At 32.5% G+C, this 22,771-nt stretch overlaps 1 protein-coding gene, 1 long non-coding RNA gene and 1 other non-coding gene across 13 annotated transcripts; 2 read left to right on the top strand and 1 right to left on the bottom strand.

Moving 5' to 3' along the window:
* Positions 1-6,324: 6,324 nt before the first annotated feature.
* TRNAR-UCG (transfer RNA arginine (anticodon UCG)) lies at positions 6,325-6,398 on the top strand. Its single transcript has one exon. It is a non-coding gene; the product is annotated as a tRNA-Arg (tRNA).
* Positions 6,399-8,870: 2,472 nt separating this feature from the next.
* Positions 8,871-20,597, top strand: LOC121172897 (uncharacterized). Of its 11 annotated transcripts, XR_005886692.1 has the most exons (8): positions 8,963-9,216; positions 9,763-9,821; positions 10,897-10,966; positions 11,055-11,124; positions 13,078-13,479; positions 14,042-16,684; positions 18,061-19,399; positions 19,781-20,597. It is a non-coding gene; the product is annotated as an uncharacterized lncRNA (long non-coding RNA). The 11 variants fall into 11 exon arrangements; XR_005886691.1 differs by having other exon boundaries at positions 8,871-9,216; positions 10,897-13,479; positions 18,061-18,261; positions 18,464-19,399; XR_005886694.1 differs by having other exon boundaries at positions 8,880-9,216; positions 9,724-9,821; positions 11,055-13,479.
* Positions 10,967-22,375, bottom strand: LOC100783992 (transcriptional activator DEMETER). The gene is made up of 20 exons (XM_014763298.3): positions 21,703-22,375; positions 19,796-20,499; positions 17,842-19,410; positions 17,416-17,760; positions 16,581-16,671; positions 15,029-16,457; positions 14,870-14,949; positions 14,395-14,479; positions 14,209-14,300; positions 14,064-14,132; positions 13,941-13,977; positions 13,730-13,812; positions 13,029-13,466; positions 12,769-12,805; positions 12,624-12,681; positions 12,274-12,410; positions 12,109-12,174; positions 11,884-11,998; positions 11,751-11,789; positions 10,967-11,104 (listed from the first exon to the last, which is right to left on the bottom strand). The coding sequence occupies exons 1-20, from the start codon at positions 21,723-21,725 to the stop codon at positions 11,001-11,003; spliced, it is 5,601 nt and encodes a 1,866-aa protein (XP_014618784.2). The 5' UTR covers positions 21,726-22,375; the 3' UTR covers positions 10,967-11,000.
* Between the last annotated feature and the right edge of the window lie 396 nt (positions 22,376-22,771).

Here is a 22,771-nt window from a genome sequence, read left to right as displayed (position 1 = left end):
TCCTTCGTTTTTGCTCTTAACCATGGAAAAGATCTAAATTTAATTAAGTCCATCACATTTATGTTTCTTTTATATGAATATTGAATTACCAGCCAACCGGTGAATTCTCTTTGATATTTCCTTGTACTTCTTTTGGTATATCTGGTACCATTTTTATAATACTTTCTTTCGTGTTAATATATATATATATATATATATATATATATATATATATATATATATATATATATAGTTACAAACCACACAACCATTAAGCCTTGAGCTCTTTCCCTATCAGCCACCAGCAGTATTGTAGAAAAATGACTCCTAAATTCCTCTAGCATAACCACATGCATCCCCAACCATTTGTAGCGTATTGTTTCCAAACAGATGAAGAAAAAGAGAAGGATATAAAGGGGAAATATTAAAAAATAAATAGACAACTCATATGGTAAATATTATATAAGAATATACTAAAATATAATTTATACTAGAGAAGTCTTGCATGGCATAATCAAGTAAGTAGTAATAAGTTCACCATAAAATATAGTGGGAATAATATAAAAAAAATCATGCTTAAAATTAATGGATAGGATAACTATATAAGTTAAAAAAATTAAGAACATGTCTCAATAAACATGTGGTCTTAAAACAATGTTTCGTTTCTTGGGAATGTCATGTGTACTATGTGCAAATGCAGATAAAAAAATGTACTATGTGCAAATTATACTAGTATATAACATTTTGGTTTTATTGAAAAAAGAGAGGCAAACAGGTCTTTTTCTTAAGACACTTGCATTGTGAAACGAAAATGTTACGTACTTACATAAATAAGACATTTTGAAAAAAATCGAACGATGTCTCGAGTTATAATGAGGAACAATAGGGCAGTTTTCTCGAGAGTTTTGGAAGTTGGTTCTAAGACCAAACAACCCCTAAATGACTTCTACCTTTTCACTCTTCTTATTTTCTTTGTTTTCCATGTGTAATTAAAACCATTGAGGTATGAATCAATGAACTTAACTTTGAAGTCAAGCCCCTCCATTTGATCAAATGCTCAGTTCGGGTCAACTCAACTTATTTTGTTACTTCTAATTTTATCCAATAGCATCACATAACGAGATGATTATTCATTAGTAACATGTTCTGTTTAACATGCCGGATATAAGTTATCTTTTCTGTGCACGTCTAACTTCTTATAACTTGAGAAGTAAGTCATATATGACATATATAACAAACCGAATTTTAATTTTTAAAAAGTATAGTTGCATATGTCATATGCAACTTATATTTTAAATTAAAAAAAGTCATATAAGGCATGCATGATTTAAGAAAACACTTATTTGGATATATCATCATAAGAATAACTTCACTTTTATTTAATATATATATATATATATATATATATATATATATATATATATATATATATATATATATTTATATAGCATGCGGCGCTACATATAGAATCAATCATATTTTCAATTTTCAAAAGACAGTCTCAAAGGTAACATCAGCTTTTAGACAAACACAACACAGTGTCTTTTGATCGATTATTCAATTTTTATTGGATTAAATCGATTTTAAGTTAGTAAATATTTATATTTTATTTTAATAACATTTTCTCTCCTTTTTTTAAATACTTTTGTACAAATCTCTATAAAGAAAACAAAATAATTTTTAAATGATTATAGTTCTATCTTATTTCATCGGTTTTTGTTCATGCATGTCACCATGTCTTTTTGTTATTGTTTATCTTTTGAATTTATATTTCAGTACAATGGTGCAAAGGATAGATGCATAAATTTAAATCTAGTCGAGATGTGTTCTTATTTTGATGAATATGGAATTCAACATTAGAGGATTTATAATATTTATGTACTGATTAATTAATTGAATTAGATGCAGTATTACATTTATGTAGTTAAAAATTATAATTGTTAACTTCCAAAAATCAACCACACCAAACACATTATAAGTCATTCTAAACTCATTCCAAACGGAGCCTTAGGTAAGTCCACTCACATTTGAAAAAAGTAAATACTGACTGAATCACTGTGACAACTGATTGCTTAGTTCAGAGGTTGCAGGCCCCAGTTTCTTGCCGTGTAAGTAGGCCACGTTCCTCTTGCTGCCATGCACATTGACGTAGCCGCGATATAATAAGAGAGAATCAAGGAGTGCAAATTGACAAAAAGCAAGTGACTCATCGTATATATATCACGTGACTCCCATACTGATGTCACATCATCACATCAACATTCTCATTTTTGCAATGGTATGTTTTTTAAGACTTTTTTAAAAGGTAAGTAAGAAAAAAATATGTATTTGAGCAGTGTGATTTTGAAATTATTTAGAGTTGTTTTTTGCCGTCCACTTTAAATAAAGTTTTGTGCTTCTTTTGTTTCATGTATTTAAATAGAGTGATTTTGAAATTATTCATATGATAATTTTTTGTTTCAAAAAAAGTAAGAAATTAACCGAAACAAATGTTTAGATTTTGTATTTATTTTATTTTATTTTATGTTTTTCTCTCTCTTTTTTCTGTCTACCTTATAAAATATAACATACATATTTATGGAATGTAAAAAAATGGAATAAAATTAGAAAATAATATTGGAAAAGTGATGGTTGAAGAGAAAACTTATTTCTACTTTTTTTTTTCAAATGTGTGTAACTAAAAGAAAAAAATTCCTCTTTCTGCGAGAAAATAAAATAAGAGAAATGGATTTTTTTTATTCAAATATACCCAAAAAAAAATAAATCCCAAAATATCACATTTTTCTATCTACTACCATTCACTATTCTTGTTGACCTATCCTTGACTTCCCACCTTCATTTTTTTTTTCCTTTCATGTTGTAACAAGTCCGGACTGGAGGGCCGACTTCTCAATTATGTTTTTTTTTCTTCATTTTTTTTTATTTTGCAGGTTTAATTATATAATTAAAAAAATTTAATTATTTTGTTAAGTATGTGTTAGTTAATTAACTTTAATAAGTAATATTTATTTAAATTAATTATTAGAATTTTTTAAGTATAATTATTATTTTTAAAATTAAACTTAATTAATACATTTAATGAACAAATTAATTAAATGAAATAATTAACTTAATTATATAAACATTTAAATCAAATGAAAAAAAGGAGAGGGCGAGGGGAAGTCAGGGTTACCAGTCTCGACTTCCCGACGGGCAAAAATGTGGCATTTTGGCGAATAATGTAATGGAGGTGGCATTTGTGGATTCAACTGTTCTTAAGATTATTGAATTAAAAGAAAAAAGATTAAAAAATCGTTATTTTTTATAGTAATAAAAAAATGATAATATTTTTCACAAAAATAACCTTTAATCAAAATAATATAACTAAAAGATAAGGAAAAGTCTCCTAAATAAGATATTTGAATTTCCAAAAAAATCTAAAACACATACACGATAATACTTAAATAAACATGATTAGGAAAATCAAACTTTATGTTGCTTATATCAAATAAAAAGACAATATTAACCGTGAGAAATTTTCTCGCATATTGTTAAGGTTATGCCTCGGGTATAGAGGGAGCCTTTTTATTTTCGTGCGCTTTTTTATTTCATCACTTGGACTTATATAAAAAATTGTTAACTTATTTTTGTTTCTAAAATTGATCTAGGTCATCATTGTGCTTCTACAACCAACCAGAGATTAGGTTTATTAGTGAACAGTTCAAATAAACAACGGATCGAACTAGAAAGTTCAGCACATTCTTAGTCCACCATCTAAATTTATTTTTCAATCTTAATAATAATTGATGTTCAAATTATTTCTATTAATAGTAAATCTACTGTGACTATTTTTATATTTTTATACATGAGATTAAAAATACTAACAGACTGACGTAATTATGTATTCATTTGTTCTCATAGGAAAAGTGCTATATTTAAGTATATGGATCGTATGCATGATTTAAGGGTTAAGAAATTCTCAAAAGAAAGTGAAAAATGTTCCTTTCTGGTTTATGTTGGTAAAGATATGTTTGTTCCTGCCTAAATAGGAAAGGTGATTATAAAAGGCCAACTGCGCAACATGGTTTGATCATAACAAAAGTACGGACACTTGGAGAGGGATGGGACCATGATGGGAAAATGTAGGACTGTGATGGGATTGCATGATCATTCTGTAAAACATACATGATTAGTGGCAAATAAATAAATAATAAGGTCAAATATTTCCATCCCGGTCCGTCCTGCCAAATAGATTAGTGGCAATGGGATTGCAAGAGAACGTCATAGTTTTAAATGGGTCGCGTACAAATTAAGGACCATTGAGGGATGAATATATAGTGTTGGGTTTGACTAAACTTAACCCAGAACCTGATCATTCTTTTTCGAATGATTTAGATTTGTATATTTTTCTATCATATTTGAATCTAATCAATCAACCTGATCAGTAATAAATTGGGTTGAGTTAGTGCTATCAGGTCTAGAATCTTAAATACAAACTTAAGTTAAAAAAAATTATTAAACAAAATAAAATAATAGTATAAAAAGAGAAGATACCATTTCAACTGATTAGGTTATTGGGTTTATGGTTTAAAAATGAAAATCCATCAAATTAAAACAAATCAAATTCGACCCAAGCAATTCTAGAATTCAAACTAATATATATATTTGGGCTAGGCTAGGTTCACAAGTTATTCAAATCAATCCATGAACATATATTTAAAATAATCTATATTACTTTTGTACCTATATTAAGTTGACCATGACCTTTCAAAGGTTCCAGGAAGTAAAGCACTCAACAGGGTGTCTAACAAAATATTGGTAAAAAAATACACTGTGCACTGCATGGTCATAAAAACAAGACAAGAAGAATAAAATTTCATGCCCCAACATGGTGATAGAAATATCATTTTGGATCAACAAATAATAATAAAAAGTGATTAAACATATATATAGCGTGACTAACTACTTGATGTGACGATAATAACATTATAATGATAGAACTGTCGTGACATCACGGTGGTTAGTCTCATTCAGCTGGAATCTCCTTATGGGCCAATGTTTCCAAGGGTAAGTCAGGCTCATCCATTGCTGACTACAACATTCTGAATTTTTTTGATATCTCTATTCATCCTTCCAAGACCACTTTGGTCTCCCATGTCATCTGACATCTCTTCCTCCTTTCACGCGGAAATCCTAGCTGCCATGAGAGCCATTAATATTGAAATTGCTCGGAGTAAATGTTGGCCCAATCTTTGGCTGGAGTGCGACTCTATGTCAGCGGAACTTGTTCCTTGACAACTCAGAAACAGATGGAGAAACTTTATGTTCATAGCTTCCCAAATGCATGCAGTTTAATTTCGTGTCTCACATGTTTTTAGAGAAGATAATATGTGCACAAACAGTCTTGCAGCCTTTGGTATGCATAACACAGGTTTCTGTTGGAGGGACTTTCTCCAACCTTCGTTTTGTCTGGCCATAGTCATAATGATATGACCTTCCTTCTTTCAGGTTTCATTTATGATCCTGTTTTTGATATCTTTGGTCATCATGGGTTTGGCCTAAGTCTCCTAGTAATTTTGTATTGCTTTTGCTATCTTTTTAATATATTTTAGGGTTGTTTTGAGTCCGGTAGGCACTCAGATGTCCACCTAGTTGGGATTTGATCTCCTACCATAGTTTTCATTTCCTCATTTCAATAATAAAAAAAAACTAGGATAATATAACTAACATATATTTTGAAAAAGTCTGATTTTTTTAAAAAAAAATTATATTAGCAATTTTTAATATGATTTGATTTAAAATATAAAAAAGTATACAAGTTTTAATAGAATAATATTAAAAAAAATCACAAAAATTTATCAAAATCAATCCGTAAAAATTAGTTTAATTTGATTCAGATTTTATATTAAACCATTTATAATTTTTATGTTTGGTTTAAATAAGTAACTTTTTGATGAAAAATAAACTATACCGCACTACATACATAACTTAATACGCACTTGGAACTCATAATTATTTTCTTAGTCAAAAAGTATATTAGTAGCCTCAATGGTAGATCCAGACATAAAATTGTGGAATAAATAATATGAAAAAATAACGAATAAAAAACAGCTAGTTGTAAATTGATTTATTTCATTTAGATTATTCATTTACTTTTTTAAAATATCTAATATTTTTTATTCATGGTACAAATAAAGAACCTCTTTTGATGATATTCTTAAAAAACGAATAAAAAATATGTATGAAAAAAAATCTCATTAGTGAACTTAATGAAACAAATATAGATATTCTAAATAAAATGAATTAAATTAGAAGTTACCTTAAATAGTGTTAAAAACTATTATATAGCAACCGTAGACATATAAGGACCGCATAGCGCAGTGGATTAGCGCGTTTGACTTCGGATCAAAAGGTCGTGGGTTCGACTCCCACTGTGGTCGCTCTAATTTTTTCATTTGGTCTCTGAAGGTAAGTTTTTTCCCGTAACTTGCGTAAATTCAAAATAGAGGCCCATTAAAATGCCCACAACGGCTCAATCTTTCTGTTGTCTTTTTTGTTTTTTTTTTCTTTTTTTTGGGGGGTACTTTACTTCGTGTAATATTTGTCCAATTTTCTTTCTTCTAAAAACTAATTTCGAAAAGTAATGCGTATATGTTTCATATTTTAGTTTTTGAAATTTATTTAATAAATTCTATAAACTCAATTGTAGTATTGTTAAAATGTAATCACTTTGAAAATTTAGTTTCGGAAAATGGTGAACTTTTAATTCTTATGGAAACTAAATTCCAAAAGAGAAAAATGAGAAGTCACACCTCTACAGTTACTTTGCTGATAATCAAGGAGTCTAATCAATTAGTTAAATAAAATATGTAAATATTATAAATCTTTTAATATTTTATTTAATTTCTAAATATAAGTTTTTTGTTGATTATGAAAACATTGTCTAACCATATGATCATGATTGTTGCAATAGTAAATGCCAATGTGGGACAAATGTTCATGGATCAATGAATTCAACTGATGTATTGTACAATCAAACTTTCGATTGGATGGGAAATAGAGTGGCTTGATCATATAAAGGATATCATATCTATCTCTAAGCCCTTAGGCAGTTAAGGTTACTTATAAGTGTTGCTCGTTTTTGGCAATGAGGTGGATGATATAATCATTCATGCCAATTTTTTAAATGTAAAATGTCCAAGTTCGTGTAGTGTTATATTGGGTTGACATTCACTCAATGCCATAGTATGTAATATATTGTTGTAGAATATTTGTTATACATTCAACAATTCAATAACATTTCAAATATTTGTGATTTCGATGGTTATATATCAATGTATTCAAATAATTATGTTAATATTTTTTATATTTTATATAAACAATTAAACGTTACAAAATATTTAGTGTCATCAATTATTTACATATGCAATAAAAAGTAGTTTTTAAGTAGTAATTAATTCAATATTTATCAATTTTGCTGAGCAATTTGGATGAATTAACTGTATATATATTTTTTTAGCGGAAACTAATGATTAGCAAATTGATAAATACTAGATACTAATGTTATGGTGATAAAAAAAATTATAATGAGAAAGTGTTATCTCTAATAAAATCTCTCTCTTTGCTAATTGTATAATAATTAATTAATATATAATTAAACATTTTTATAATTAATTACTTAATGTCATTAAGTTACCCACATTTTGATTTGAGACAAAAAGAGGTAAGTTAATTAATATATTAAGTAATTGTTAGATACGAATAGGATCAACATAGTGGACGACTTTTTCTATCTCAAAAACCACGTGCTTAATAAAGTCAGTTCTTTATATAGGAATATAGATTTAGCTAAAATTGAATATAGTGACGCATAATTATTAATTAATGCTCTCTCTATTTTTATTTATAAGATAAAAGTGTAATATAATATCCAATTTATAATGTTCGTTATATTAATTACTCTTAGATTAAGATATTCTTAATTAAAAAAGAGATAGAATATATTGACAAAGAATTAAAAAAAAAAAGTATTAATAATGATAGTTTTGAAAAAAATTATAAATTTTGGAAAATGTTATTGCTATGGACTAATTAACCATTTTTTTAATCTTATGAATTAATCAATTGAATATTATAAATAACAACAAATGAAATACAAAATCTCTAATATCATTGTAACCCACTAGGATCGATCTAGTGAAAGAGGTTGAAATAAAATACATAAAGTTGTACATTTAAATCTGAATGCGATCATCCTAAAAAAAACAATGGTATTAGTGTATAAAAAAATATCATAACATTGTTAAAAAAAGATAAGATACTGTTTTCTATTTACATTAACCTTGAATAAAATTTGAGTTGAATATATAATTTTAAAAGATTATAAATATGAAGAGATAATCCCAATAAATTGATTATGATTTGATTTAATGCATGAATTTATGATGATTAGTTTTCAAAATAAAATTATTATACATTGATTTAAATTTGTCACCTATCCAACATAAGATTTTATCAATCTTAGTTAATGTAACTCGAAAAAAAAAACATTTGCAACGTCATTATTTTGTAAAATCAATCAAGTCTGAAAGTTAAAAAATCAATCAATCAATTTTGTAAAAGAGAAATATCAGTGACTCTTATTTAGCGTGTATATACGCACTTTAGATTTTGTATGGTTTATTTTTTTTATCAAAAAATCATTTCATTCTACTTTTTAAAAAAGATTTTAATGTATTTATTTGAATTTTTAAAATATCAGAGTTTAAAAGAAAAGTAAGATATCTGACAATTTTGAAAGGGGAGGGATCTAACAAAACACAATTTTGTTTTCCATAAGATCTCTAAAATCTAATCCAAATTTTTTTTCATACATTCCAAAAGCTACTTTTCTTATAGGCTTAAATAAATGAATATTTAATTTGAGGAAATAAATGTTAATTTTATTATTTTAAAGATTTTTAAATAAATACTTTTATTTTAACTTTTTATTTGATATTTAATTAATTCTCTCTGGTCAGATTATATCTATTAGCGAGTAAAATGGTGCCTACCTTGATTAAGGGTTTTGATTGCAGATCGTCGAAGTTTTAGGTTGTAATTGCGCTTTATGACGGCTATTGCTGCTGTATTCTTTTACTTAATTGGAAAGCCACTTCGATGATTGGTAGCTGCAAGAAAGGAAAGCCATAACTTGGAGTGCCCCGAGTCGATTTATTTTTTTCAACTCAATCTGCCTGTGCGGTGTGTTGGCTCATGGTTTGTAACTCATTTTGACAGCTATAATGATTTTCTATGGAAAAACACCTCTGCCCTGTTTTGTTTGCATTAATTTTATTGTATTTGTTCTTGCACACTGTCAGATGCGTGTGTTAGGGGAAGGGATGAGTGGGAAAGAAAACATTGCTCGCATATGCCAGTAGTAATAGCTGCAATATAATCTTGAATACAATTTCTATGTTGCTACTCTTGCTCTAAATGTTAAGTTAGGTTTCCTTTTGCTGTATTGAATCTTTGAATGGACCTAACCGATGGTTTTTCCATGTAAAAATAAAAGACTGTTGCGTTGAATGCTAATTCAAAGATTTATCTAACATCAATATATATTTTTTTTTAAAAGTCTGGTAGCATTAGTGTTTGAAGGACTGGGTTTTGTACTTGTAATACAGTCTTTGGTTGTTGAATTGAATTCGTGCATAATTAAGATGACCCAAATTTATCATTAATTAAATGTCTGTGCTTCAAAATTATACTTGAATTTTGTAGATGATTATGACCTTAGTTTGTATTGGTCGCACTTAACAGTCTATGAAGCATGGATACAGATATGAACACTGGACACCCATGGACATGTACACGCACAGGTAATCTCCAAAATATAGGGCACCACGACATAGATTTTTATATACGCATGTATATATTTCTTTATATTAATATGGTATGCATACAACACACACCATGACAAAGAAACTACTGATCTCTATATTGTAAAATAAAAAACAGCAAGATAGAAAACACGTATACAATATAATATTGATGGTGTTGTCTCTATATTATAACACCAAATACAAAGCAGGGAAAGAAAAAACCAAAGGAACAAGTGGAAGGTTAGAAACATACTGGAGTCAAACGAAACCTATAGCACAAAGTCACATAGAGAGTGTGAAATAGAAATAGAGCAAGTCATTGGAAAGCAATGGAAGTCAAGAACGAGAAATTGAGCTGAAGTCAGGAACCAAATTTCACACCAGAGATGAAGAGGGAAACTGGGGAAATAAAAAAGGCATACACAAGAAGTCTTTTGTGCAACTGTGTATCTGTCTAAAAATTTGAAATTTGTTTTTTGAATTTCTTAAAATAAAAATTGAAACTTAATGCCCTAGCCATGCCTTTTTTAGCTGAAGCCATGTCTAAATGTGTTTAAGCCGCAATATTTTTTTTTTTTGAAATCCAACACTGCAAGTGTTTGACAATTGACACCTGTTGTATGGGTGTTGGTGCCCAACACGGGGACATGCCTGTGAACAGAGGTGTCTGTGCTTCTTAGATCACTGTCCTCTCATAATTAATATCTCAACTCGAGTGCTTAATTGTTATTTAAATACAAGGTACATTTATTGTTCTTCTGGTTGTTATATTTCCTATCATACATGTGTATGTGTGTGTGTGATGTATAATGTATAAAAATGATAAAAAAATCTATGTGAAATGCAGTAATAAACTTTTGTGATTGAATTCTGCAATTTGTGTTCATTTTCAGTGACAACTTCTATTGATAATAATGAAATTGTTACAGTTGATTTTAATAAAATGAATGACTGTTTCATGCTTGAATAGAGATGATTTACAGGTCAATCCCACTTGTTATGGGATTTCATATCCTAAACAGAAAATTCTTCTACTTTCTTTGTAACATGCTGTATATTTGTTTCATGTCAGATCTCCTGTCACTCAGGCAGCAATCACCTTGGACCTTAGAAAGTTGGATCTTCAATATTAGCTTTTGCTGGTAAATATCTCAACATGTCCCGTTAATCTTGTTTTTATTTTTCTGTCTTTGCTAACCTGCTTGCTGAAAAATGCAATCTGGCCTGAAGAGGACGGGGTGCGCGTTCCTTTTGATCAAATCCCCGGACACAAACAAATCCTGAAATGAAGCATCAAACTGTTAGTAGCCATTACAAGATTGAACACTGATACTTGTAAATGAAGATGTGAACTAATCACTGATAACATGAAGAATGATGCTATAATTCTTGGATATGATGATACACAGATGCATTTGGGTTAATCTTTTGATTGGAGAGGGAAATCACACACTTCTGGAATTGTTTGTTGGTCTAGGTGTTGGCGATGGCTAAATATGTCATTATAAATGTTATGTCAATTGCTTATGACTGCTATTTGTCATTTTTGTTAATTGTTGACATTTTAACAGTTATGGAAATTTTGCTAAACCTAGAGTTACCCTAGTCTGGTCTTTTTTATTTTGGTCCCTGGTGAATTGGCTTCTGATACTGAATTGCTGTTCAATTGAAAGAGATAACTGGTGTATTATTTTTTTAGCATACCCATTGCAAATCTACTGCTTGTTTTTTCTTCTTGTGTAAAGATATAACCACTGAACTGATACTCATTTGCAATTCTTGATAAGTTAGGTTTGGTAAATTTAGATTTTAGTTTACCAAATTTATTGAGGCAACTAGTGAAAGGTTTTATTCTTTCCTTTGTTATGAAAATGTCTAGCAATGCAAAAGAAGAAATAAACAAACATTTTAGGGTGGTCTTCTTACCTCTCCAAAAGCAATGCTGAATTTCTTGGGTTGAAAGGTCTGGTAGACATGAGTATTTTTGGTGAGTACAATTATACCTTATGTGATAAACTGGTCTAGAATAGAAATGTATGAGCATGTAGAGTTTTTCTACCTTTAAAAATAGATGATACGGAGGTCCCAAAGTATACTGTCCTCCTTGGCAAATTCCATATCCATTCCCTAGGAATATCAATAGGTTGAACGCTGGATGCATGATCCGCAAATAGCTTCATGATGTTAAAAAGGTTTATGAAATTTGGCGGTGATTAGTGAAATTCAAAATCAGGGTAGAGTTGCTAAGTTTATTGAATGTTATCTAAGCTTTGATTACACATACCTCATTAACTTGAAAGTAAGTTCCATTCAGTGGAAAGCTTCCTCTAGTTGCTGTCCTACAAGGTATCTGTATACAGGGTAATCTTTGTATAAGTTGTTAAAGAAAAATGAAACTCAACATAATCTAGGGTCTTTCATCTTTCTGTATCCAAAAATAAATCTTTACCAGAAGTGTTCCTCTAACTGTTTGTGAATTGGCTTCCCTAATGCTGTTGCATGAAAAACATGTGTTGTCATTGCACAGGGCTGAGTCTTGGGATCCACACCTTCTTTCTGGTGGTTCAACAGAATTTGGAGTCTCACCTAATGTTCAATGTCAAAAATATAGATATGAGTGATTGATTGTGAGGTTATTTGACTTTAACCTATCATAGAAATAATAATAATCTTGCATGTGCTTCACTTTTATTTTCCAATCTGCCTGTTGTGCATTGATATTAGTAAAAAGGTAGTTTTTGGAGACAATTGCTGACATATGTCCAGTAATTAATATTATTTCAAGTGTATTTTGCTAACCTGGTGTCCATATTGCAAGAAGATACGGGCTTGGATCATCAGGTTCCCGTTTATCCATCTGTAAATTTTAGTTAAGAAAACAACATAAGGAAAATTCTGCAAGCTGATAACTGAATGTTTCATTACAAATAAAAGAATAACTGACCTTTTCCAAGAGAGGATGTGAATCTGGAAGTTCATATCTGCATTAATCAGGGAGGTGTTAGCTGATCCAAAAAAAAATAATCAGGGAGGTGTTAGAATTTAGAAAGCATCATTTCGATTTCTAATTATACTACAAATTGATTTTTCTAGGCTTGTCACTTAAATAGTTTTCTAAAAAAAAAACAAACTATTTTAACTATTTAATTAAATGTGTTTTTCTGGCAAGATTTATGCTATTACAAGCAATGGCAGAATACTTACACTTGGTGTTCAGTTCTTAGCCGACTCACATTCTTCAGTTTTGGCGTAGGGATAGAAGCAGACCGTGGATTCAAGGCCACAAGTGCCTTAGACATGCAACCTTCATTATGCTCATTGTATTCTTGCAAGTAGTTCTGTACATTCACTGTTGACTTTTTTGCATTGAGGTCAATGGAAAGAATTTCATCAGAATCCTCCTTAAAAAAGTCCTCCATGTCACTTTCTTCTGCCTCTGTCCACTCTCTTTCTGGTGTTGCTGGTTCTTCAATGATTGGTTCACACTGCCAACTTTGAGGACTTACTTGTCTGCTCAAGTTGTTCTCAAGGAGAGGTAGGACCATGGGGTTCTCATTGACAAAATAGTTTCTCTCAGCTGCAATGGGAACATGCATACTAACGATGTGCTTCTCTTCTGGTCCAGGCAAGGCAAGCCGTGCACTGTACTAAAAGGGTTAGTTGCCTTATAAAATAAAATAAGTCCCTCATGGCACTATGCTAGAACTATGCAGTGGAAAGAAACACTATTTTTGCTTGATTTATCTGGTTGCTTTCTATGATAGGTTTCTTATTAGCCTCAATTTTTTTCTCTGTACTCTTGATTCTTGTGTCTCATAAATCTAAATGGTTTGATATATAGCTTTGAATGCATTTTGCATTATGTTGATTAATTTGTATAATGCAATTGGCATAATGTAACTAACCTTGCAAAAGCACTTGCAAAGTGCCTGCACTCTGCTCGCATTGGACATGCATTGCATTTTGGTTTTTTCTTTGTGCAGAAAACCTGCATATTTAGAGCATGAATTACTTTTAATCTTGTATCTCATGCCTGTGAAGCAAAAACCAGTTCTAGAAAAATTGTTATGCCTTTTTCTGAATGTTGTACTAAATGTGAAAAGAAATTATGCATACCTTCCCAAATGTAATCATCTGGTAGTGCAGTTCATACCTGCATTCCATTTATATATCTGTTAGAGATTTATCTATCATTAAAGCTGTTATTTCTAATGCAGATTTTGGGAGTTATGATTTTACAAGGTTCTTTGGTCAAGTTTACACAATCTGGGCCAGAGATACTTCTGAACAGCTTCCAGCACTGGATACCTACGTGGCAAAGTAGTTAGCACTTGTTATATATGATATATTTATGTCTTCTCTGGTTGAGGCATACAATACTTACAGTTCAAGGAGGTGTAACTGAAGTGCTTCAGGAAGTGGTTGGAGAGGGACCCATCCAAGTCTAACTGCTATCCTTCCAACATTGGTGTCAACCTTAAAGATATGATTCATTGCAACATGTTATTGCATGGTTTTTTAGTGATTTGCGTTGGTTATAAGCAGTTAATGGATTCTAAATGAGGCTTACAGGGAAAGCAATATTTTGAAGTGTCAGAAGCCGTACGCATTCCACACTTTTTAACCCCAATCCTCGAAAGCTCAGAAGAAAGTCTCTGCATTTGATATTAAAACATATAGAAAGGACATGGTTAATTTGCATTATATACTGGCATATGCAGTCACTGGTCGTCAAATTTATCATCAGCTTTTGTATAATAGTGGGGGGGAATAGAAATAGCTGCAATGGCAGCAATCTTTTAATGTTTTGTTCTTAGTGTCTGGTTCCCATCAAGACTGATTTAAGTCTGACTTTGGAACCAGTTCACTGATATATCATGCTATTTGTATCCTTAGTACCTCTGGTACTTCGTTATTAATATATATTATCTTTGCTGATAAAAAAAAATACTGGCATATGCAGTCAATGTCTGCTACATGTGACCTTCTTGGGATATGGATTAAGGACACTAGCAAATGTTTATAGAAGAAATAAAATGGCTTACTTTGCTTTATCTTGGGGAACATGCCTTAACCATTCAAGATCGATGCTTCCATGTTCTGTAACCAATCTGTCCAGGAATTCCTGAAATATAACAGAAGTCATTCTGTAAGCATATTTTGGCAAAAAATCAGTGTTCTACATAAAGTTGCTTTGAACATACTTTGATTCGTTCTGCTAGCAAGTTGTTCATCCCTCGCTCTTTAATAGTTTTAGATATCTCTTTAACAGAGGCACATCTTACTGCTTCATAGTCCAGTGAATCCATTGTGTCCATACTTCTTTCTTTCTCTGTCCCATTTACCTGTACCTCCTTTCTTAGTTTGTCCCAGTCGCTTGCAAGCTTTTTCTCAGTCTCAGGTTTTTCTTTCCTTGCTTTTGAAACCTTTATTTGGCTCTTTTTATTGATAGGGTTGGGATAATAAACTTGCTTCTGAGGATTTGATTCAGCCCTACTATTTTCTGAGCATCCCTGGCTGTTTGCTGCAGATATTTTTTTACTGTCAAGACCTTCTGCATCCTTAGGAATATTGTAGCTATCATTAACTACACCATCTTGGTATCTACCCAATATACGAGAAGCATTTAATGAGTTTGTGAATTCCCTGCTTTCTGATTCTAAGGATTTCTGGCCTACAATATGATGATTTAGTGAAGGTTGACTGTAATTTGTATGAGATCCAAATTGAGAAGTATCTTGTGGAAGGACTAAATACTTGCTTAATGGTTCATAAGGGTCAATTGTTGGTATCTCTGGAGACCCTAGTGTTCCATTTGTGTACTGGATTTCTGTGGGTTTATCTGCACTATCTCCCTCTTTCCTATTGCCAGAATTGTTGTCCTGAAACTCACTGTGAACAGAAACAGTTTCAGTCCAAGAAAACTTTTCACCATTCATTTGAATAGTCTTCAGCCCTTGTGTGTCTGAGTAATATAGTCCATAGTCAGTTGAAGGAACTACAGGTAGTTGCTTTGGTGGATAAGCAAAGTTGCTAGGATGACTAAATGCTGAGCAGACATTGGGACTGCTGTTTCTGCCTATGCTACAATTTTGTTTCACTTGTTCTGCTGGATGCAGCTGTCCATCTTTATTTCTCTCCTCAAATAGTGACACTCCATTTACACTGTTGTAAAATTCCTGGAACATAGTGGTCTTTCCTACCTGTAAAGAATTTGTTGAAGTTAAAAACTGAGTCTTTCTGTGTTCACACCTGCAGTCAAGACCTTCTGATTCTGAATTAGATCCTGAGGAATATCTATTTCTGGCATCTTGAGTAATTGAAGAATCAAGAGAATCTTGTGGTGATAAAAATTCTTCCACTGAGCTCTGATTATTTAGCTTTATTAGGCTCCCTTTTGTCCTTGAGGTTTCACAGTCTCTCCAAAGCTCTTTTGCATGATGGGGTGTCTCAAAGCCTAGATGATAGGTTGGTTGATTTAATGTCCCATATCCATATGATGTTATTGTATCAGCTGGATTTAGTATGTTGAGTCCTGCTTCTTTAAACAATGTGTTCGTGTCAACATCATATGTTTTCTTGCTGCTTTTTGACTGAAGAGGAAACCTTGATGCTAGAGACATAAAGGCAGAGCTGCAAAGAAAGGAAAGAAGCATAAATTTTTCTGTTGGGTTGCTCATCATCATGTTCTAGCATTGGCAATTTTGATGAAGCATCCTGAGTGAGGAAAACACCTATATATGATATTTAGCTTACCTTGAAAGATGATCTGAAACATTCTGAGTGAGGAAAACACCTATCACTGAGTCAACAACAGATCCTTTCCACTTTGAAAAGCGTCTATCTCCTGCAAAGTAGAGGTATAATTGATTTTATAAATATATGTTGACAGGTGAAAAGTTTTAGCAATCAAGTGAATAATTTAATAAATCATTGGTTTCTGTTTTTGCCATTAATAAATATGCTGAAGGGCTGTTACTGAAAATATTAAGGATTTTATTGTCTATTCATGGCTGGGTGCCTCTAGATGTTTCTATTCCTTTATGTTTAACTGTTCTTTAGAATGCATGCTGTTCGAATATTACAGTTATTAATCCTAATATAAGTAGGTTTGTGCTTGTGTCTTAGAACATGGGTTATGAGCCTAATTGAATCCCTTCAAAACTGTCTTGTAAGCCCCCCTCCCCCAAAAAAATAGCCTCATCACTAGTCGATGTGGGATAAACCACCACCAGTGAGGCTGTAATTAAAGCAGCGAGCTAGGGAGGACAACAATTAAGGTGACTTTCCATCATTGTGGTAGTAGTACTATTACTCAACCTAATTAATATTATGATTGGAGTATTAAGTTAGGGTATTGTATCTGATTAATCATTTTTCTATCTTCCCTACCTAAACCGATAATTCCAACACATTTTGATAAATCCAATATCTTTAGAATGAGAAGTTCAATGCTAACTATCTTTATTTTCAAAGAAAGAGAGGTGTTATAGATATTATAGAAAGTAATAAAATGTCTGTCTTGAGTGCATACAGTATCTGCTTGTTTTGGGCTTCTTGGTACTTGATGTTTGTGTATGATGTATCTTACCTTGAATAAGATGCATCCGTGCAATGAAAGAATCAACTCGTCCGTGAAAAACATTTCTTTCTTTGTCCCACCACTTCTCTTTTTCCTTGTCAGTTTCTTCAAGGCCTTCACTTCCTACTTTGCCCATCAATAGTTTCCAGGTTCTCTCTGTTTCTGCATCAAGATCCACTTTAGGCCTTGGTTTATGTTTTTTAAGTAATTCAAACTCCTGATAGGGTACAACAGAACGATCTCCATTATATGGGACTAGTGCCTTTAGTCCTTCCATCTCTGACATGTTGCTCTCCCTAAGTTTGAGATCATTCGGTCGACAAATTATCTCATCTATCAAATTAGAATGTTCCTCTGAAAATTAAGAAACAGTTAATTATTACTATATAAATATGTTTTCTGAAAACTGCATTCCTTTTATAAAACATGCATTACCTGAGATAGCAAAGCATTCCCCAGTGAGGGTTCCATTGTTTTGCTGCTCTACAAATCTATTACTTTCAATACAGATATATGGTATTTCTTCATTAGACTGTGTATGAAATCCAATTTTCTCTTTAGACATTATTTGGCTGGAAGACCTTCCACTGATTTTTGCATTGTGTCTATTTTGAGTTTTTTTAATCTTCTGTTTTTTAATAACATCTTTGGCAGGAGTTGCACCTCTGAAATTTCCATGTGCTTGTAAAGTCTCTTGGCACAAGGAAGTATCACATGAATTTGTGGCTGAGTCATGTTGCTTCTGAGTTCTTTTGCGATATTTTCTCTTGGAACCCTTTGCTGCTTCAATGGAATTGGAGAGGATGTTAGGCACCAACTGAAGGGTATTCTGACAAATTGGTTCTCTGGTCTTCTGTGAGTTTTCAAAACATGCTTCTGATTGATACCTGTTGGCAATTTGCTTTGTATGAATATATTGATGCATACATCCATTATTTCCTTCCTGACACAAATCAGAATCTTCCTGAGCTGGACCTTCCTCAGCGACAAGAAATTTTGCTATCTGTGGCTCTTGTGTAGTGGCTGACAAGGCTGTGATTGATTTCCTTTCTGACAGGATATTATTAGCTTGCTTTTCATGCAGTAGAAGTGTATTATCTTCTGTGTTTCTGGGTTGTTGGTTTTCTACTGTAAGTTCATCCCATGAGCTGATCAGCAAAGCTGAGTTTTTACCATAGGTCATAGTTGCTCCATCCAGCATCTCTGTGGCCTTGTGGTCTGAAGTGGTATTGAAAGCTTTCTCATTTCTATGGTTGATCTCCTGCTGGCAACCTATGGTGCTCTGGCTTGCATATTTATTATGTTCCAAGTCAAAATTTAGAGCTCTTCTGCAGGATTTTTTAGTTGCAACAATAGAATCAACACTTTCTTCTATAACATCGGTCTGTGGTGTTGCTGCAGTTTTTCGGACATACTTCCTCTTTTTGTGCAGATTCTCCTTCACCTGTGTCTTTTGAGTTGCAGGCTTTGGAGTTCTTTTGGGCTTGGCCTCTTTAATTACTTTTGGCCTATGCTTTCTTCGCTGGGTTGCTTTCTGCTCAGGTGTCTTGTTCAGGTCAAAACCCAGGTCACTTCCCTTGCCACGGATGTTGTCAGAACCCTTTTGATCCCCATATGTTGTAGAAATTGCTGCAGATGATGAATCAACATTTTCCTGTAGAAGCCCATCGCAATGTTCCCTAACTTCATTCTGAGTGGAAGAAACTAAGTCCTTTTGTTTGTCTTTCTCCTGACTTGTGCTTTCAGCTATTATGTAATCTGGTATTGTAAAAAACTGGTTGTCCACAAATTTGAGTTGATCCATCAATTTTGGTACCGATTGGAGAGAGTTGGTAAAACTTGCAGTGGCATCAGCTTCAGCTGGTACTGATTGGAGAGAGTTGGTAAAACTAGCAGTGGCACCAGCTTCAGCTGGTACTGATTGGAGAGAGTTGGTAAAACTAGCTGTGGTCCCAGCTTCAGCTATTGGCACATAATTCAGATTATAATTGTGGTAAGGATCACCTGTAAAAGCAATTTTAGTGACTTAGGAATAAGTTGCTGAAATCATAATGGATGCAAGAAGATATTGTTTAAACAGTCAAAAGAAATCGAGTTTGTGTTTGTAACATCACAATCGTTATCATGTCTCTATGCTGCTTACTACATAACTTGTGTGAGGGATATCAGTTCCAGGTATTCACAATGTAGAAAAAAACGAATAAAATAATTATTAAAGAAAATTGTTGTCTACATACATTATCAAATGTAACATGCAATTGAATAGTTTAATGTGTTTCTGGTTCAGATGTCTAAACTTCATTGTGTTTCAATAAGCTAGAATAACTATATAAAGGCACTGTAACTAAGATTCTTCTCTGAATTTGAATTGCAGAAAAAAGGAAGTTACCATAGGGTATCTCAGAGAAGAAGCCCTCCAGTTGGTTCGGGACTGAACAATGAATGTCATTGTTGAGCAAGCTGTTTGAGCTACTGCCACCAAATTCAGAATTCCTATTTGGAAACAGAAGGCTGTTAGCTTCTCTGAACAAAATGTCTAAAGCTGAATGGATATTGCATCTTTGTACACCTGCATAGGGATCACTCATATCGCTGCTAGCCTGAGGATAAAACATTGATAGCAACGGATTTCTGGCTGCCATGTTATTGTTCACATCCAAATTCCTGTTAGCAGAATCTATATTAGTTATGTCCTTCTTGAGCAGTTGTTCTGAGGTATTACTGTTTGATCCATTGCTCTCATAGTGCCATGGCTGAGTGTAGGAGCCTGGAATGTAATCTAGAACACTGTTTCTATGCATCAATTTGCCATCAAACATTTTGTTCTCTCTAGTTTGATGACCTATTTGTCCCATCAGAGGGAGATTCTGATGTGGTCCTGGGTAATGCATCAGCTTTTCTTTCATGTAATCACTTCCAGGTACAGAAATTTCTTGATAATTTGGTCCGCTCATTTGGTTCACTGGCCAGTCTGATGGTGTATTAGATGTTAGTTGAATGAGCTTCTCAGGGGGGATGGGTACCCATGTATTGTTCATTTCAAATTGTCTGTCATCTTGGCCTAAAAGTTGTTTTCCAAAGTTCATTGAAAGCCTGCAATTTCCGGGAAATGTATTTATGAGGAAGTGTGGAGAATATTAGTCAGATGGATGTGATACAAAACATATATCCAATACACCTATTTATATTAATATTCTGGATCAGGTGCAAATGCACAACTAGTACAGGCCAATAAGATGAATCATTTTCTTACTAAGATTTGGTAACTATACTATATACATTGTTTGGGTGACGGACCATATTCGACAATAAGCAAGAAGCAGCTATAAAATTCATTCTATAAAAAGTGCTTTGCTAAACAACACAGCATTCTGTAAAAAATGCTTTGCAAAATAACACAGGTAGACTAGAAAAAACCTGGCAAAACATTGGCAACTCTGTTTATCTAAGTCTATATGTGTTTCCTATGACATTTTTGTATCGTCGATCATTCAAAACAAGATATGCCCTATAGTTAATTAATTAGATTAACAGAAAATGTTAAGTTGCATTCCCTAATGAGAAAGTTTTGTATACATGGTTTTGTTCGACATCTGAAGTAACACTGCCATTTGCCAAACAATTAGATCCAGGAGTAAAAACATGAAACGTACGTCAATATAAATGTTAATTAACGTGGATGAAATTTCACGCAGTTATCAAACTCATCACTGTTTCAAGCTATATCAGGTTGACGTTTAAAGTTATACCACTTTGAAATGAATGTAGCCCTAAGTGAATCCCAGCATAAATTGAACATTGCGGTTACAAAGACTAAAAATCAGATGTTACTAGAAATGAAACATTGCATGTAGAAAAATCAATTGAGGAAGGCCAAGAATGATACGCATAATAGTGAAGAGGACAAACAAGTAGTGGTAAAATGGCGGGTATGGTCATTTTAGGGTCTACATTATGAATGTGATCAACAAGCAATTCTATTAACACTAAAAAGCTTCCAACCAACTCAATAAACACCTTAAATAGACAATCAACTAGCAGAACATTTCAAGCCTAAAGAAATGTTCATCTGGTATTGTTTGTCATGTATATACAATAGCTAACTTCAAACAAGGTTACTAGTGTTATTCCTATCTATACTCTCCCTTCAACTCAAAATATGTTAAGATACTTGAAGAAAATATCAATGACCATGCTAACAAGCAAGCATTCAGCTCTTTAGAATCAACAGCTGCAGACTGATCTCAGCAAAAAATCTAAAAAAAGGTAAATAAAGAGGCCAATAGAGGATCTCACCTGTCATGTGGTTGCTCACCCATCGGAAGAAATTCCAAATCTTTACTATCTGAATGGAGTAGGCTAAAGCTACAACTACTACAGCAGCTTCAGCAGTAATTCGAAACTGTATTCTTCCTTTGCTAGATTTTGCCTGAATAATAGAAATCCCGAAAGTATTGAAAGAATTTTTAGTTTTAACCCATTGCCTAATCCCAACCTGCCAAAATACCTTCCAACACATTCCTCACCATAGCTACTGCAACATTACAACAACATATTAAAGAATAGAAATAAAAACTCCCCCCATGCGTCAATGGCCTGTTTTAAATGCTGAAATGAATGTCTTCAACATGGAAATGCTGAGAGTAACGAAGGAAAATTTTTACGAGTGACTGTGAATCTGACTATATTGACCAATCAAAATCCGTTTAAATACATGGGATTTTGTCACAATTGGCGATGATAGAACAGAATCTTGAGAATCTTTGAAATGAAGGATACACGTAAAAAAACATGTCTTGATTTTGTTCATTGAATACAAAATGGTATTAAGAAAAATGATTTTCTTTTGCAGCTCAGCTCACCGATCTGTGTGAGCGCCTCACAAGACTTAAAGGTTTAGACAGCCAATGTCGGAAATGGAAACAGAATGAGTCTTTTAGAGAGAGAAACAACGTTGTGGAGGGGCAAAGAGAAAACGATAGATTATAATAACTTCAAATAATAATAATAATATTAAGAATAAAACATGTTAGTTTGGGACACCCTTTGTGTAAAAGAATCTTAATGGAGCACTCACACCCTCCATTAATGTTTTTTATCTCTTGCTTCTCCATTGGCTTTTGCTTCTGTTTTTATTCTCTTACCCATTAATGACTTTACGAAACAGAGAATCGAGTTGTCTCTACCCTTTCAGGCCTTGTTTTATAACATTTATACAGTGATATCATGTTTTCTCAATTTGAGTTATTACAGTATTAATTGTTTTAGCCACTGGTTACAAAAATCTACTATGGATGTCACTACAGTCTCGTATTGATATATTTGGTGAACACACACGAGTAGAATGTTTATTTTCGTTTAGGGT

Source organism: Glycine max, chromosome 10 (assembly GCF_000004515.6).
Source record: "Glycine max cultivar Williams 82 chromosome 10, Glycine_max_v4.0, whole genome shotgun sequence".
In the NCBI taxonomy this organism is placed as follows: domain Eukaryota; kingdom Viridiplantae; phylum Streptophyta; class Magnoliopsida; order Fabales; family Fabaceae; genus Glycine; species Glycine max.
The sequence above is the reverse complement of the archived record's forward strand: the minus strand, read 5'-3'. Positions and strand labels throughout refer to the sequence as shown.

Bases quoted from the DNA above. Each gene is read 5' to 3' on its own strand.
- LOC100783992 (XM_014763298.3), bottom strand. From the start codon at position 21,725: ATGGGTGAGCAACCACATGACAG. The intron at 17,761-17,841 runs GTAATGCATGTT...CTTAATTTTCAG, and splicing joins GGAATGCTTTGCTATCTCAG to AGGAACATTCTAATTTGATA. The intron at 14,950-15,028 runs GTATGTTCAAAG...GTTATATTTCAG, and splicing joins TGCTAGCAGAACGAATCAAA to GAATTCCTGGACAGATTGGT.